This window comes from Ovis canadensis, chromosome 19 (genome assembly GCF_042477335.2).
Source record: "Ovis canadensis isolate MfBH-ARS-UI-01 breed Bighorn chromosome 19, ARS-UI_OviCan_v2, whole genome shotgun sequence".
NCBI classification, from domain to species: domain Eukaryota; kingdom Metazoa; phylum Chordata; class Mammalia; order Artiodactyla; family Bovidae; genus Ovis; species Ovis canadensis.
Genome location: NC_091263.1, coordinates 39,649,332 through 39,666,867, shown reverse-complemented (window position 1 = coordinate 39,666,867; position 17,536 = coordinate 39,649,332). Strand labels below are relative to the sequence as shown.

Below are 17,536 nucleotides of genomic sequence, written 5' to 3'. Positions count from 1 at the left end.
AACCCCCTCCAGTATTCTTGCCTGGAGAATCCCATGGACAGAGGAGCCTGGTGGGCTATGGTCTATAGGGTCACAGAGTTGGACACAACTGAAGCGATGTAGCATGCACGCATGCAAACCTAACATTCAGAAGGAAACATTTTCTATTAGGTCCTATAGCCAGGCAAAATTAAAATTTTCTAATTTCATCTCTTATAAAGCTACAGAACACTTCAACCTGGTGTTTTACTACAACCAGAATAAAGTTACCATTGGAGGACTGAGTGAACATTACCTATTTATAGGAAATATAAATATGATCCCATAAATAGTCATTGCCTATTATGTATCTCACAAAGAGTCAGACATGACTGAGCGACTGAACTGAACCTAACTGATTATGTATTAACTGCTTTGAAAGTGAGTTGTTGGCATATTTAATTCATTAAGCAGAATCTACAGTGCATGCGCTTTTTAAACAGATGTAAGGCCCTGTTTTGATTACTTGTTAATACAGAAGATCTGTGTTTACATTTTATATTACTTTTATATTACTTGCTAGGGAATTTTTCAGTGTTACCTTGCATGATACTTAGACCTATTTTTTCATTTAGACAACTTAAATTTAAGACAATTACTTTATCCAGAAGGTTCTTCATTTGTTTCATTTACTCAGGGGTTTAGGGTAGTCTTTTAATATTTGCTCCAAATCATTTAAATATTGAAGTGGAAGATAAATGGGTAATGGTAACTGCAGGGAAACTATAATATATTGACCATGGTTACTTTGTCCATTGGAATTAAATTGTACTCTGCCAGTGGTAGAATACAATATAAATATGAAATGCTGCAAATAGATTTTAATCTGAAAAACACATGCCTGAGCAGATCATTTTGCACTGGCTAAGAGGATATAAAGCAACCAAGCCTACTGCAAGTATTGGTACAAAGAGGAAAGGTATATTAAATAAAGATTAAAAACTCCTCCATTTCTGTCTTGCTAGAGGTAGGGAATTAGACTCCATCACATCAATTTCCTTGTTTGTTAGTTTTCTCTGTAGGTTTTATTTCAGAGTATTAGCTTTCATTTCCCTGTGTTTGCTTTCCCTAAAGTTAGTAATTTTCTTGTTTGTTTGCTTAGTTTTCTATGGACCTGAAAACAATTCATTCCTCAATTCTGTCTCTACTCTCTTCCTTTGATATTGATCTGCTTTTCTGTCAGGGAGCTTGGTTGCCTAAGCACCATGCCTTTCTCTTGACACACTTCCTCGTTTGAATAGACTGCATCTTCCAATGGATTTTTGAGAAAGAAATAAATAAAAATGTATTTTTTTGAGGTCGTTCATGTTTGAAAAGGTCTTTACACTAAGCTTACTTTTGATTGATGCTTCAATTGGAAACAGAATCCTGGATTGGAAATCATGATTTTTCATAAATTTGGAAATCTTACTCTGCTCTAAAAGCTGAAACCATTTTGATTTCTGACCTGTTGCTTGTAACATCTTTTCTCTCTCTCTCTGTCTAAAAGTCCTTTTTTTCCAAGTGTCCCACAATTACATGATGATTGGTGTAAATCTATTTTCAGCCTTTTTTACAGGGCATTTGTTGTTACTTTGTCATCCTGGAAGCTCATAGCTCTTTGGGCCTGGGATATCTTTCTGAGTAATTACTCCATTTTTTTTTCTGAAATGCCCATTTATAATAGATTTCCTAGACTGCTATTCAAGTTTATGAGTATATGTATGCATGTGTGTATGTATTTACTCATCTATGTGTAGAATTTATTGTATTATATATACATATATTTAGATAGGTATAGTCTATCTACATGTTTATATGTTTTATATATACATATTATATATAATGTTTCTATATCCTCACATCCTTTTTATAGCTGTTTTTGCTCTACCTTCTAGGATGTTTTCTCAGCTTTGCCTTCCAGATTTTCTTTTGTATTTTTGCTTTTTAAAAAAATTTTTTTTCTAAGTGTCTTTTTATTTTCTGGCTATTCTTTTAGATAATATCTTGGTCTTTTCTTCCTTTCCTCTGGAAGTATTGCTTGTAGTTTTTTCTCTTTTCTAGTTTGTTTCTTCTGCAAGGTCTCTCTTTTCCCAAACTACTTTCTTTTCTCTTTGTCCTATCCTTTATTTAGAGGTGTTTGAAGATACATCATGGAACTGTTGTTTGTTCATATTTAGATCACTAAAAATCTTACAGAAAGCTCTAATCAAGAGTGGGAATTTTGAATGATTTAACTTCATATTTAGATGATCTGGTCAGGATATTCCTTTGGAGAACCCTAAGAAAAATATTGGAGTATTTTCTCTTTAGGATCATCAGATTCCCAGGACAACTGTCCCTCACTTCCCTCCCAGGTTTCCTGTCCAGAGAGCAAATGCCAAGCAGATAGCACTCTCAGAGCTGAATACGGCTACAAAACACAAATCTCAGTGCTCACTGTGTACATATTTCCTTAATTCCCTCATTTTCAGTAAGATTTTCCTGACCCTCAACTGGGCTTGGTGATAGGCACCTCAAAGACCCTCTGTTTTATATTCTCTCAGCAAAGTAATTTGCTGGTCTTCTTAGATGGGGAACTACTCTAGAGACCAAATAACATTCTATTCATAAATTCCCAAATGAATGAATACTTAAAGAGATATTAAATAAGTTTTCTCCTCTGTCTTCCCATTGCCAGCCTGTGACTGACCTTTATAGTAAGTCAATTAGAAATCATTCAACTTCATTACAATTTCTCAAAATTTGTCTCCACTCTTGATCTCTGTTTTGATGGATTTGTATCTTAGAAAATAAATTTCTTTGGCATCATTTATTAGATGTTTATGAGGAACTTGAAATAAATACTATATAATCAATTATCATTACCAGTATATTGTACATCATATTTTTACTGTGATTCTATTTTTCTCATGTAGTATCTAGAAAAAGTCAAGTTTTAGCTATGTTTTGCTTAAACAAAATTTATCAAGTAAACTGGAAAGCACAGTTTGGGAGATATGGGTCATGAACTCACCTCTTCCACTTGTACAATAGATTAATTCCTATACTCACGTTCAGGGATATTCTCTCTCTCTCTCTTTCTCCCTTTCTCTTTCAACCTCTCTCTTTCAAACCTCCCTCCGTCTCTCTCCCGCTTTTTCTCCCTCTTTTTCTCCCTCTCCACTCCTTTCTTGTCCCTCTCACTCACTTTGTCTTTTTCATCTCTATTATCCCCTTTGAGGTATCATTCACACCACCATACTCATATAATTTTAAAAATAGTCATTTTCTGACCATGATTCCCCCTATGGCTATTGCCATGTTGGACTTTTCCCCTTTATACCGAAGCCCTTTTAAAAGTTCGTCTGTATGAGCTTGCATTTTTCAATCCTTCTTGTCCATTCTGTTTTGAATCCATACAACCAGGCATCAGAATTGCTCTTAACAGGGTGCTAGTAGCTTCCACACTGTTTAGTCAGTGGTCAGTTCTCAGTCTTCATCTTTCTTATTCTATCAGAGTACTGATCACATTCTTCTTCATATATATTTCTCACTTCTTTGCCAAGACACAGTATTTGTCACATTTTCTTTTAACATCTTGAGTTACTCTTTTTCAATTTCCTCTTATCAGTTTTCTTAATTTGGAATATGCTAAGGAGCTGTCCTTGAATTTATTCTCTGCCATAGCTACTACCATTCACTTGGTAGCTCATCTAATCTCATCATCTAAAATAACATCGATAAGCTAATTCCCAAAATGATAAACCAATTTAAGCATTTTTCTTAATTTCAAAATCCAGTGAGCAATTTATCATGTTCAGTTATCAATTTGCTACATCCTAACACTGACCCCTAATTCTCACTCCCCAAACCTGCTTCTCCTACCACTTTATGAATGACAACTTAAAATGACAGTTGCTCAAGCCAAATTCTTGTAGTCATTCTAACTTATTTTCTAAAAATGGCCTCAACAATCAAGATATGCAAAGAATCTAACCACTTTCCACCACTTCAATTATCAAATATTAGTTAAACAATTATTGTCACTTTCCCAAAGTATGTTACTAGAACAGTGATGACCAACCAAGTTCATTTTGCCTGCTGGGGACATAGAACAATGTGAAGAGACACTTCTGATAGTCACAACTGAAGGATCTACTAATATCTAGTACATAGAGGCCAAAGATGCTGCTAGATATTCTATAATGCACAGAATAGTCTCCCCACTTCCCTCTGAATTGGCTGACACATACATGCAACAAAAAAATTATCTGGGCCAAAATGATGACAATATTGATGTTAAGGGATGCACCATAGTCTCAAAAACATGAGTCTCAATTCCATCTTTGTCTCCTTTCTAGAAGCTTGAATATTCATATTAAATTGTAGATGAGATTTTTGCATCTTTTATGGAGATCCTAGGATTTCCCTGGTGGCTCAGATGGTAAAGTGTCTGTCTACAATGTGGGAGACCTGGGTTCAATCCCTGGGGCAGGAAGAGCCTCTGGAGAAAGAAATGGCAACTCACTCCAGTACTCTTGCTTGGAAAATCTCATGGATGGAGGAGCGTGGTAGGTTACAGTCCAAGGGGTCACAAAGAGTCAGACACAAGTGAGCGACTTCACACTTCTAAAGGCTCCTCAGTTCAGTGTTATTTGCTCAGTCCCATTCTGATGTATACCTGGAACAATGTATGGGTTCTGCACCAATTTAATGGTTTTGAATTAAATGTTGAATAAACAATTAGTATAGTTTTATACTCATTAAGAGTTTCTACATCTGTCCTAAGGAGCACTCACTTCTTTCTCCAAATGACATGAATCATCATACTGCTCAAGCTGTTAAATGGCCTAAATATTCCCAACACTACACATAATCTATTATAAAACATTAATAACATGGATAAACTTCTGTCCTGACTAGTTGAAGTAGCATTGTCACATCAATATCAATCACAAATATTGTAAAAAATATTTTTTTAAATAAAAATCTCAAACAGAAATTTTGGTAGTCTCACACTGCCAGAAAGATAAAAAGCTGAGCTCAGAATCAACCAAACAGAATGAGGTCAGCTAAGCAATTCAGTCTTAAATCAAGTCACCTAAGGGACCATGCCCTAGTAATAAAAACAGAACAAAATTGTCCAGGATTTAAAGTCACTGACTGCAGACTCAATTTGATCAATTCCTGACCAGATTCTGCTCTTTTTCCAAATTCCTGCTTAAAAAGTAAGTCTTCTTGGGAAAAATGTAACAAAATGAAAATATTTACATTTTGAGCCACAGTGCCTGATATTTCATAAAACATTATTATCAATAGCTGGAGCCAGGACCAAATGACCCAAACCCAGAGAAATATCAGAAGGTAACGAGACATCACAACTGATAGAAAGGTAGAAGTTGTTATACAAGGATTTTCAAATAATTGTGATTATCTGTCATTTTAGTAATTAAGTCTTGTCCAATGCTTTGTGACCCCATGTACTCTAGCCCACCAGGCTCCTCTGTCCATGGGATTTCCCTGACAAGAACACTGGAGTGGGTTGCCATTTCCTTCTCAAAGGGGATCTTCCACACCGAGGGATAAAACCTGTGTCTCCTGCATTGACAGACAGATTCATTATGGCTGAGCCACCAGGGAAGCCCCAATTGTGATTAGTATGTTTTTCAAAGAGAGAACCAGATGGAGAATTTCAGAAGAGAAATGGTATGCAAAATTAATTGGAAGTTCTAGAAGTGAAAAGTACAAAGGCTAAAATTAAGAACAAAATGGATCAACTTAACAGCCAAAGAGATATTTCAAAGAAGATTAGTAAAGAGGAGGATATATGAATAGAAAATATCCAGAATGGAAAAAAAATGCAATAGGAAAGACAAAAAAGAACATAAGGAACATACTGTTTACAGTGAATAGCTCTAACATACATGAAATCTTGGTTCCAAAAGAAGCAGAGAGGGGAGAAATAAAATGAGGGGTGGAGAATTTGAAGAAATATTTGCCAGAGATTAAAAAAAAACAGACTTTAAATGATAGCAGTCATCTGTCATATGAGCCTTACTAGGATAAACACAAAGGAAAAGTTAAATAAGCACGTAGTAGTGAAACCAAATGAGAGGAAAAATCATTCCAATTAAAAAAAAAATACAAATAGCAAAGACATTGACAGTTATCATAACAAGAGAATTAAAGGACTCAAGAAGATAGTAGAAATACCTTTCTAACCTTAGTCTTTCAGACGATACAATAAAATTCTATTCCAAGTAAAGATATCCTCTTTAATGAAGACAAAACAGAGATGCTTTCACACAAACAAAATCTCAGAAAATTCATCACTAAAATCTTCAGAAAAGAACATAAATGGAAGAAGAAATTAAAAGCAATGGGAAAAAAAGAAGAAAAAAAGAAAAAGAAAAAAAAGGAAAAAAAATAAAAGCAATGGGAAGAGTTAATATGTTCATATGAGACTAATTGAGATTCTGAGGAATTAGAAACAGGATTCAAATTTAAACTTTTAATTTCTAGTCTTTACAAGTTAACTAATAAGAGAAAATACCAGAGAATTTCATCACCTGTTTTAAGTGCTATTTATATGCTAGTTTCCTTTATATTGGTATCTTAGCAACATTTTCAATAATGTCATAGACAAGTAAAGCCAGAATCACATGTTTACAGAGGGAGAAAGATTTGGTGATTTTCTTAAGATATGTCAGTGTTTTGAGAGAAGTTGATAATTTCAGAATCACCTGAGCCATTGTTATTCTGAACAATGTCACTGAAAGACTATTACTCACAGACAGAGATTTTCACTGAGTTAAAACTACAAACGAAACAAATAAATAGTGACACAAAGTAGTATTTCCTAGATGCTCAAAAGACCAATACATGATGGATTGCCATCCCTGGCTTGTAAAAATATACCTGAGGATCATGATATGTAATAGTGTGTTTTGCCATTCACATAGGAACAAGCCACACTTATATTTAAAGAAATCATGCTAAACAATTCTGAAGTACTTTGATGATAGTTTTCATGTCTCCTGAGGTGCTCTTAACTAAAGATGTGTTCTGAAAATATCACTGTCTGTTTTGACAATGTGAATTTGAGTAAAGTTCATCAAAAGCATTATGGATTTTATAACGTCTTTTTTTACACTTCTTAAGGGTAGGATGAAAGAGGAGAGTGAAAAAGTTGGCTTAATGCTCAACATTCAGAAAACGAAGATCATGGCATCTGGTCCCATCACTTCATGGCAAACAGATGGGGAAACAGTGGAAACAGTGTCATACTTTATTTTGGGGGGCTCCAAAATCACTGTAGATGGTGATTGCAGCCATGAAATTAAAAGACACTTACTCCTTGGAAGAAAAGTTATGACCAACCTAGAGAGTATATTGAAAAGCAGAGACATTACTTTGCCAACAAAGGTCCATCTAGTCAAGGCTATGGTTTTTCCAGTAGTCGTGTATGGATGTGAGAGTTGGACTGTGAAGAAAGCTGAGTGCCAAAAAATTGATGCTTTTGAAGTGTGGTGTTGGAGAAGACTCTTGAGAGTCCCTAAGACTGCAAGGAGATCCAACAAGTCCATTCTAAAGGAGATCGGTCCTGCGTGTTCTTTGGAAAGAATGATGCTAAAGCTGAAGCTCCAGTACTTTGGCCACCTCACATGAAGAGTTGACTTATTGGAAAAGACTCTGATGCTGGGAGGGATTGGGGGCAGGAGGAGAAGGGGAGGACAGAGGATGAGATGGCTGGATGGTATCACCAACTCAATGCACGTGAATTTGAGTGAACTCTGGGAGTTGGTGATGGACAGGGAGGCCTGGCTCCCTGGCCAGGGATGATTCACGGGGTCGCAAAGAGTCGGACACGACTGAGCGACTGAACTGAACTCAAGGGTAGGATTGTTATATCAAGCTACTTTCATATGATACAAATCTCACTGAAATAGATTGAAAAGAGTAAATATTAAAATTCTGTTATTTTATAAACTCTTCATTAACTCTTGCCATTCATACTTATAATAACTTTCAAAAAATGGTCAGTCATCACTCTAAAAGCTGAATGGAAAAGTGCCTCCCTCTTCTGTATGTAAATATTCATTATCCCCATCATTTTCTTTTTGTCTTTCTTTTATTGTTACTAAAAAATCAGAAGTAAAGAAGGTAGTATAAGGAACACAATGTACTCGTGAATCAGGGTTGATCATGATCAACTCATAACCAACTTTGTTTCATCTATACCCTCACCTACTTTCCCCAAATCCACCCAAATATCTCAAGGAAAATCATAAACATTATAATTCCATTTATAAATATTGCAGAATGTATTTTAAATGATAAGAGGATCTTTTTAACATAACAATAAACCAATTTTCTCATCTACAATTACTCCAACATTTTTCAGAGTTAAATTTTACATGATTTTCTCATAGATATATATTTATATATGCATTATGCATGCTAAATACACATACATATACAGGTATACATATATATGTATATGTCGTGAAGTCACTCAGTCGTGTCCGACTCTTTGTGACCCCATGGGCCGAAGCCCACCAGGCTCCTCCATCCATGGAATTTTCTAGGCAAGAGTACTGGAGTGGGTTGCCATTTCCTTCTCCAATGTGTGTGTATTTTAACTCTCTTTAACCATAAAGTCATATTTCCAAACTTTATTTCTTAGAATTCTTTATATTTCAAGATATATTAAGAGGTGTTGCATGAATTAAAAAATGTTCCATATCTAGTAAGTGCAAGAAATCTAGAATTATATAAATTTTAAAAACATTCTTTAATGAAGGAATATTCAGAGCTTTTAATATGCTAAAATGTACTATAAAACTCTAAAAGCAAACAAAGTATACAGAATTAATTATAGTTGAATAGCCTGAGAAGTTCATCTTGGTTTATCATGTGAAACATCACTAATCACTGGATATGATTTTTTTCCCTGAAACCAAGGCATTGGTGGCTTTATGACAATATAGTTTACATAGCTTGGACTTTCCTAAAATAGAAAATTCAGGTTCAATTTTCAAAACCTAAGGCAATATTTCTCAAAGCATGGACCTGGACTGACCACATCAAAATCAGTTGAAGAAGCCACCTGTTAAAAATCCATTTCTAAAAATCCTGCAACCTTGCTGAATCAGTAATTCTTGTGGGAGCAGAGAAATTCACATTTTGAACACAGTCTCCAGGAAACTCATGCTAAATTTTTAAACTACTACAGCAGAATTTCTATAAATACTTAAGGAATAGGCAAGAAAAATATAATTATGTGAAATGAAAAGGAATTACTATCCCCCTATTTTGTTTCAGAGAAAGAGCCTTAAAGAATTTCAAAGTTTTACAAATGATAGAGCCTAGCACAGTCGACATCCTTCCTTTTTAATTCATTATAATTCAGGCCCTAATTATCTCACTTTTCCACAAATACCAAGAAGTATTTCAGTGTTAATAATGAGCTTCAGCTTACTGCACCTACTCTGCCAGAATGAATGCATTCCCAGGAAAAGCGTACACTAGAAGTGTGTATGTAAATCCCCCCATTCCACCAGAGTGATTTGAATAGCTTTAATTTTTTTCCTCCAATGTTAGTTTCTTAAGAAGCTAAAGTGTATGCAAAGGAGGAGTCTGAACTTATTAATGAACTAAAGCTACTCCTGTTCTTTCCCTAAAGTGGTATAAAAATTGTGTATGTTTCTTCTGCTGGAGAACCATTCTTCCATTCTCTGAAAGTGTGACTTTGTCTCTGCGGGATACTCACTTCTAGTTCAGAGATAGAACTGTGGCGCTTGCAGAAGGGAGCTCTTTAGATAGCAATTGGCAGCCTTGTGGGTGTTGGAGAGCCACCTACACAGGATTAGGGCAGGTCCGCATGTGGTGTGAGGACAGAATAAAGTAGTTATCAGCGTTCTTGTCCATGCTCCTCCTCACCCCCACAGGAGGGTACTTACAGGGCAACTGTGTTCAGATAATCATGCATTCCCTGTTTTGGATAACAAGTCTGCCTACATAGAAGCTTCTTTTAAATATAATCCATTTTTTTTCACCCCACAGAAACTAGGATGTCTCTATGCCATTTATTCCCTCTGCTTTGTACTTCCAAGGCTTCTCATTTTATCAGCAATTTTTTAACAGGATATCTGGAGCTGGTTTCAGCCTTGTGCAGCCCAGTCACACAGGATCCCATGCTGAGTTTTGCCTCATGTTTGGTCTAATGCTCTATAGTCGCTGTCTTGAAATCCTTGATCACTTTGTTTCTGAACTTGCACTTTGTAAGTGAAAAATCTACAGGGACAGTAGAGCATGCACATGAGCAGAGGAGATATGCTGGGGAGAAGCACAAACAAGTTTTTACGGCTCAGCAGCAGCTGCTTGTGCACAAACGGGTTCAGGTCTGTGCACCATGCAGGCAACATACATGGACAACAGGTGGTATCATGTGCACCCATCTGCCTCATGGGAGTGAGTGCTGAGAGCTGAGGCCAGAGGAGGGTGGCATCTCAGGACCTGGGGGGCTACATGGATTCAGGTGATGATGGCAGCAGCTGTGGAAACATCAGAGGATGACAGCAAGGGCTTCAGGAGAGCAAGAGAATGAGAAAGTAGTCAATGTCCAGATCCACAGTGAGAGGTCAGCTACCCCATCTGTCCTCAGGGGATGTCAAATGCCATTTGTACAAATGTTAACTCTTCAGCCTGAGCACCAAGACAGGATCCATCAGGGCCAAGCCAGTAAATTTTGTCAGTAAAGTATTATGAAACAAAATCCTACATATGGACATTGTAGTAAAGCATATCATAGTTAACATGAATTTTTCAAAGTTTAGCATGCATGATTGTGAAAATGTGTGCAACACTAGAAAGCTAATATCCAGAGGCTTAGAAATAGATATTCAAATATAAATATTAATTTACCCAATGGGAAAAATACTACTTTTATTCTAAGCTTCAGGTAAACCAATTATTAATGAGTGTTTCTTCATAAGTGGAGATACAGCAGTAGAATACCTAAACATTTTGGATTATACATAAACCACTAAGCCACTTTCAGTTTCTTGTGAAACCTTCACAAGTTACAGGATGTGTCCAGAGAATATAAGTTTCACTGTTTAGATAAACATCTAAAATTAAATCCAGACTTAAGCAGAATGGATTTGTATAAAGAGTTAAATTAAAAAAAAATAAAGAGTTAAATCGAGAATCATTATCTTTAGACCTTCTAAGATTCAACATTTCAAAATAATTCATTGGAAGTTTATTCTAATATTGTCACACCTATAAAATACTCTCAAGAGTTCTATAACAAGTGCATCAACAGAAACATATTGCAAAGTTTAAAAGAAAAATTTCAGAAAGCATTTGTAATTTTATATTTGCCATGAGCAATTGATGTCAATCACTTTGAAAATAAAATTACTAAAAATGTAAATTCTGATGACCTAATAAATAGATTTACAGAAGAGTGAGAAAACAATCATGATCAGGATTTAACTTTATTAATAAAGTATTATTATTTAATGAATTATATAAATGAACTAAAAATACATTTTTTGCAATTTGTATGCTTATGTTTTTACTCATGTATCACTGCTACTCTGTTACATTTTATAGGTAATACGTATATTATTTTCAAAGCAAAGTTCTCCATATTTAGCAAAGTGCATTTTCCCTATGTTTTTTTTTTAAATCCACATATTATATAGCTGTCCCTAAGAACATCTAAAGCTTACATTTTGAGTCTATCATAATTTTCAATTTCACTCCTTGTTCACCCTCCAACACTGCTTTCTAGCAAAATGGCTGCCTTGTATTCACAAGCTATATTTGTTTACACAGATTTTTTGTAAATGCTCCTGCCTGCATAGTGAATAAAGTTACTTCTTCCGGCCAGTTATGTTTACTTAGGTAACTCCTATTTGCCTTCTTTGTATGTGTGCTCAGTCATGTCCAATCCTTTGTTGTCCCAAGAATACTGCAGTGTGCTGCCATTTCCTACTTCAGGAGATCTTCCTCACACTGAGATTGAATCTTGAGCCTCCTGCATTGGCAGGCAGATTCCTTCCCACTCACTACCTGGAAATCCACTTGCCTTTTACTGTCAACTAAAACAACTCTTTCTTAAAAAAATGATCCTTCAGCATTCACTGTTTTAATAGAATTATTTATTTCTAATATATGACGTTATCACAGTTACAGAGCTTTCCTGGTGGTTCAGATAGGAAAGAATCTGTCTGCAATGCAGGAGACCCCAGTTCAATCCCTGGGTTAGGAAAGTCCCCTTGAAAACGGAATGGTTACCCACACCAGTATTCTTGCCTGGAGAATCCCATGGAGAGAGGAGCCTGGTAGGCTACAGTCCATAGGGTCACAAGGCGTTGGACTCAACTCTGAGTAACTAACATTCTCACTTTTCATCATAGTCATAGCTATGTATTTCTGAGCATGATTTGTTTAATATCAGCTTGTTGCTTTAGATATAAAGCTCTGTGAAGGCACACATTGCATCATATTTATTTGGTGCTTTTATCATTCCCCTTTCATCCTTGTTGTTGTTCAGTCACGCAGTCGTGCCCAGCCCTTTGCAACTCTGTGGACTGCAGCACAACGGCTTCCTTATCCTTCACCATCTCCTGAGGTTGCTCAAACTCATGTCCATTGAGTTGGTGATGACATACAACCATCTTATCCTCTGTCATCCCCTTCTCCTGCCTTCGATCTTTCCCAGCATCAGGGTCTTTTTAATAAGTCCTGTCTTCACATCATGTGGTCAAAGTATTGGAGCTTCAGCTTCAGCAGCAGTCCTTCCAATGAATATTCAGGGCTGATTTTCTTTAGGATTGACTGGTTTGATCTTCTTGCAGACCAAGGGACTCTCAAGAGTCTTCTCCAAAATCACAGTTCAAAAGCAGCAATTCTTCAGTTCTCAGCCTTCTTTATGGTCCAACTCTCACATACACACATGACTACTGGAAAAGAATATTTGACTCTGTGGATCATTGTTGGCAAAGTAATTTCTCTGCTTTTTATTATGCTATCTAGATTTGTCATAACTTTTCTTCCAAGGAGCAAGTGTCTTTAATTTCATGGCTCTGGTCACCATCTGCAGTGATTTTGGTGCCCAGGAAAATACAGTTTGTCATTGTTTTCATTGTTTCCCCATCTATTTGCCATGAAGTGATGAGAACAGATGCCATGATCTTAGTTTTTTTAATGTTACATTTTATTTCCTTTACTTAGCAGACAGCTGGAATTTGGTGGTTGCTCAATAAATATTACTTAATAAGTGAATTAATTAGTGAAAATATGTGAACATTGTAATAAATTATTTCTTATGCATGGATTTTAGTCATCATTAATATACTTCTGGTGAGCTATGTATATAGGAAATGATTTGTCTAATTTTGTCACTTGTAGTGCCATAATTAAAAGGAGAGGCTTTCATTTTTAATGTTTGAAAATTATTTTTAATTGCATGATCTAAAACTTTAAATCAGAGCAGTTATATTCTACCAGCACGTTGAATTATCCACCTCATCCTCCTATGAGTGTAAATAAGATGTTATTGAAATATTTTTTTTAAAGATAGTATAAGAAGGAAAATATTCTCTAGTTTTAAAAAGTATTATTGAAACCGTGATATTGTTCATCTTTTCTTTGTGGGAGACCCATGAAGAAGGCTTGGGATTAAGAATGGATTTAGCCCTAAAAATCATTCTAGAAATGTTTCCCCAGAAATAATTAGAATAAAAAGTGCGTGCATCTAACATAATAAGGGAAAGAGTATCTTTAATATGTAAAAATAAGAAGATGCATCTAATATAGATTGGGTTAGATTTTCCTCCATCATATTCAGAAATATGTGTTTTTATTTTTCCATGATTCTTTTATTTATGTGTACCTTAAAGCCTATGATTATTTCTTCCTGCTTTTTTATTGTTAAGAAAACAATCACAACTTTTAAAATATTAGAACAATACTTGAACATTCTGTTGGTAAAATAGAGTGGCAAACTCATTGTACGAATATACACATTCAACTTCAGTGCTACTTTGATTTCTTGAGCAATACAGAGAAGCCAGAATGAAAGGAGAGATTTTAGCCTACCTCCTACAAGGTTAAATTTTATCTTATGAGTGATCTTTAGAGAAAGAGATTTTCCAGGGTCCTAATTTCATTTTGCTTTAAAACTGTTTTGAAACTTCATGTACAATATTTTTAAAATATAATTGCCAAAATTCTTAATTCTTAAATATTAATCCCTTAGAATATATTTTACTTTGGTAAGATAGTGCATCAGTTCAGTTCAGTTCAATTCATTTGCTCAGTCGTGTCTGACTCTTTGCGACCCCATGAATTGCAGCATGCCAGGCCTCCCTGTCCATCACAAACTCCCGGAGTTCACTCAGACTCACATCCATCGAGTCAGTGATACCATCCAGCCATCTCATCCTGGGTCGTCCCCTTCTCCTCCTGCCCCCAATCCCTCCCAACATCAGAGTCTTTTCCAATGAGTCAACTCTTCGCATGAGGTGGCCAAAGTACTGGAGCTTCAGCTTTAGCATCATTCCTTCCAAAGAAATCCCAGGGCTGCTCTTCTTCAGAATGGACTGGTTGGATCTCCTTGCAGTCCAAGGGACTCTCAAGAGTCTTCTCCAACACCACAGTTCAAAAGTATCAATTCTTCGGTGCTCAGCCTTCTTCACAGTCCAACTCTCACATCCATACATGATAGTGCATAGCTACATGCAAGTGTGTGTCCAAGTTTTTTTTTTTCTTTATGGTTATTGAATATTACCAATATTGAATATTGGTAAATTCTTAGTGCTCTAAAATCAAAATTATGTAGTTTGGTATAAAATGTATAAAAAATGATATCACTGTGAGTCTATTTTAACCATAGAATTCCTGAGTCCGACTGGAAATCTGTTTGTGTCCTTTCAAATTGTCCTTTGAAACTGGTCAATGATTGTAGAGCAAGATATTGTGACACATATTTCTAGAAGCAAATTTTTTTATGATAGATGTGGAACTCTAAAATTAAAAATTCTGGATGAAAAATTAAAAAAATTACATCTTTCCTATTCATGTTGCACTTTTATCTAAAATATAATTTTTTATCACAACTATGTCAGAAATCAATATGTAGTATTCACACTGGCAAATATAAACTTATGATTATAAATTTTAATATGAACTATTGTAATTATGTACCTAGGAACACAATTTGTTTATAGTATATGAAATTAATCAAATAATTAGAGTTGTAACCATTTGGTGGGTTACAAGGTTTTGCCTGGAATTTCAGAATAAAACAATAATAACAATGGTGTGATGCACTCTCTGTGTAGTGAATGTTGTCTTTTGAGGTCCCTGGTTTCAACTTATTTTAATATTAAGTATAAATGAGAATGTGTCTTTAATTTTCTTACAAGTAATAGCTTATGTTGCATAATGTAGAAATATTTGAAAAGTGGGAATATAATTTTTCTTATTGAGTATAGTAGAGCTTCATGTTGGACTTATATAATTTCAAACAATGGCACAATGATTCTAAATATGTATTTTATAGCTATATGCTAGCATTTTATAAAGTTTTAAAACAATAATTTTTTTCTCAACAGAGAGGACTGTTATTACCGTTCCACCTTCCAAAATGGATGTTACAGTTGGCGAGAGTATAGTCCTACCCTGCCAGGTGTCCCATGACCCCTCCATTGAAGTTGTATTTGTATGGTCTTTCAATGGAGATGTCATAGACTTTAAAAAAGGAGTGGCTCATTTTGAGAGGATTGGAGGAGTAAGTTGCTGAAATTTTTAAGTGCTTAATAAAGTGAATCAAGCCTTTTTACATGAATCAACATTGTTCATAATTATTATCCCCATATTTATTTGCATGGATAATCACTCACTGTCTGTTTACAAAGCTGCATCTGTTTTTGATTTATTTTGTTTTATGTCTCTCATAGAAATGCTTGTGTTCTAGATGCAATTATAATAAAGGGGGTAATAAAAGGGATCAAGTAAGAAAAACTATAATGATACTGGTATATCTCCTAATTTCAGAGGTGCCTCTTATTTCATATTTATCCAGCTTAAAAAAAAAAATGAGACCTGCTGGGTGTCATTATGTTTTTATCCCTTTTTCCCTTTCTATCTACAGGACTCTGTTGGGGATTTGATGATAAGGAATATTCAGTTAAATCATTCAGGAAAATATCTATGCACAGTAAAAACAACTCTTGAAAGTTTATCTGCTGATGGTGATATCATTGTGAGAGGTAAGCATAAATGGTGACAATAGATGAGAACTCTGTTTATTCACAAAGACATTAATATGTACATGGTAGATTTTTGAGTAACCACATTATGATAAAGCAGTAAAATAAACAGCACAATTTTTTTTCCTAAACTCCAACACCCCAGGGTGTGACTTACAAATATGAACATTGAATTGAGTAGGTTTTGTTTCTTTATAAGGAATGACCAGACTTAGCTAGCAGTATTGTTCCCTAAAACTTAGATATGCTTTCTATTCATAATAAACCACTCTTGTTTTTGAACTTCTCCATATCAGTTGCATTTATTTGAGTTAGCTTTCGAGAGAGGAATGGGTGAGAATGGTTCTCAGTTTTTGAGATTAGCTCTCTATTGGATGATATTCAACCATCCCATGACTGGCATTTTCTAATCTTCAAAGGAAGCATTTCTAAATTAATCTCTCACCATGTAAGCTGAATTAATAGGGTTTTTATCACAAGTAATGTGCTAAAATACATTATGTTCGATATTTTATTTTCTAAGCATGACAGATCAAATATCCTTGTCCCAAATCCACAAATTTAATGATTTCTAATATAGTCATCATAAAACATATTTTTAAGGTCCCCCAGGTCCCCCAGAGGATGTAAGAGTGACACATATTTCCAGTGCTTCTTGTCAACTAAGCTGGAGACCAGGCTCAGATAATAACAGCCCCATTCAAATATTTAGCATTCAGGCTCGGACACCATTTTCTGTGGGTTGGCAGGCTGTTTCTACAGGTAAGTGATGCATGATTTTGGATGACTTTCTAAAAGATATTTTGTTTTGTTTTGATTAAATAGTTGATTTTTTAAAATTAGTGCCAATTTAATTGCCTAAAGCATAACCTTCTTTTCAGTTCCAGAAATTCTCAATGGTAAGACATTCAATGCAACAGTGGTTGCTTTGAATCCTTGGGTTGAATATGAATTTCGTGTAGTTGCTGGGAACAGCATTGGGATTGGAGAACCAAGCAAGCCATCAGAGTTGTTAAGAACCAAAGCATCAGGTAAGATATCAATGTCTTCTAAAGATGAAGGAGATTGTTTATGATATAGTTCCTAAAGATGATAAGTGAAAAGTCATGTAGCATTTTTGGTCCACAATCAGAAGCAGTAAACCAGTGGTTCTTATTTTCCATTTTTATGTGCACAGAGCAATGGGTATTTTCTCCCAAAAAGTGAATTCAAAACAAGATGATTAAGAAGGTATATCAAAAATAAGAATTTTTCAAAAGCTCTCCTCT

General features: G+C 35.2%; 1 protein-coding gene across 3 annotated transcripts in view; it reads left to right on the top strand.

Annotated features, from left to right (window-relative positions):
• Positions 1 to 17,536, top strand: part of CNTN6 (contactin 6) — a 174,108-nt gene that overhangs the window by 135,049 nt on the left and 21,523 nt on the right. For all 3 annotated transcript variants that reach the window (XM_069562587.1, XM_069562588.1, XM_069562586.1), the window contains 4 exons: positions 15,612 to 15,787; positions 16,151 to 16,268; positions 16,872 to 17,030; positions 17,150 to 17,299. In XM_069562587.1, coding sequence (XP_069418688.1) covers positions 15,612 to 15,787; positions 16,151 to 16,268; positions 16,872 to 17,030; positions 17,150 to 17,299 — 603 coding nt within the window. The remainder of the gene's footprint in view (positions 1 to 15,611; positions 15,788 to 16,150; positions 16,269 to 16,871; positions 17,031 to 17,149; positions 17,300 to 17,536) is intronic.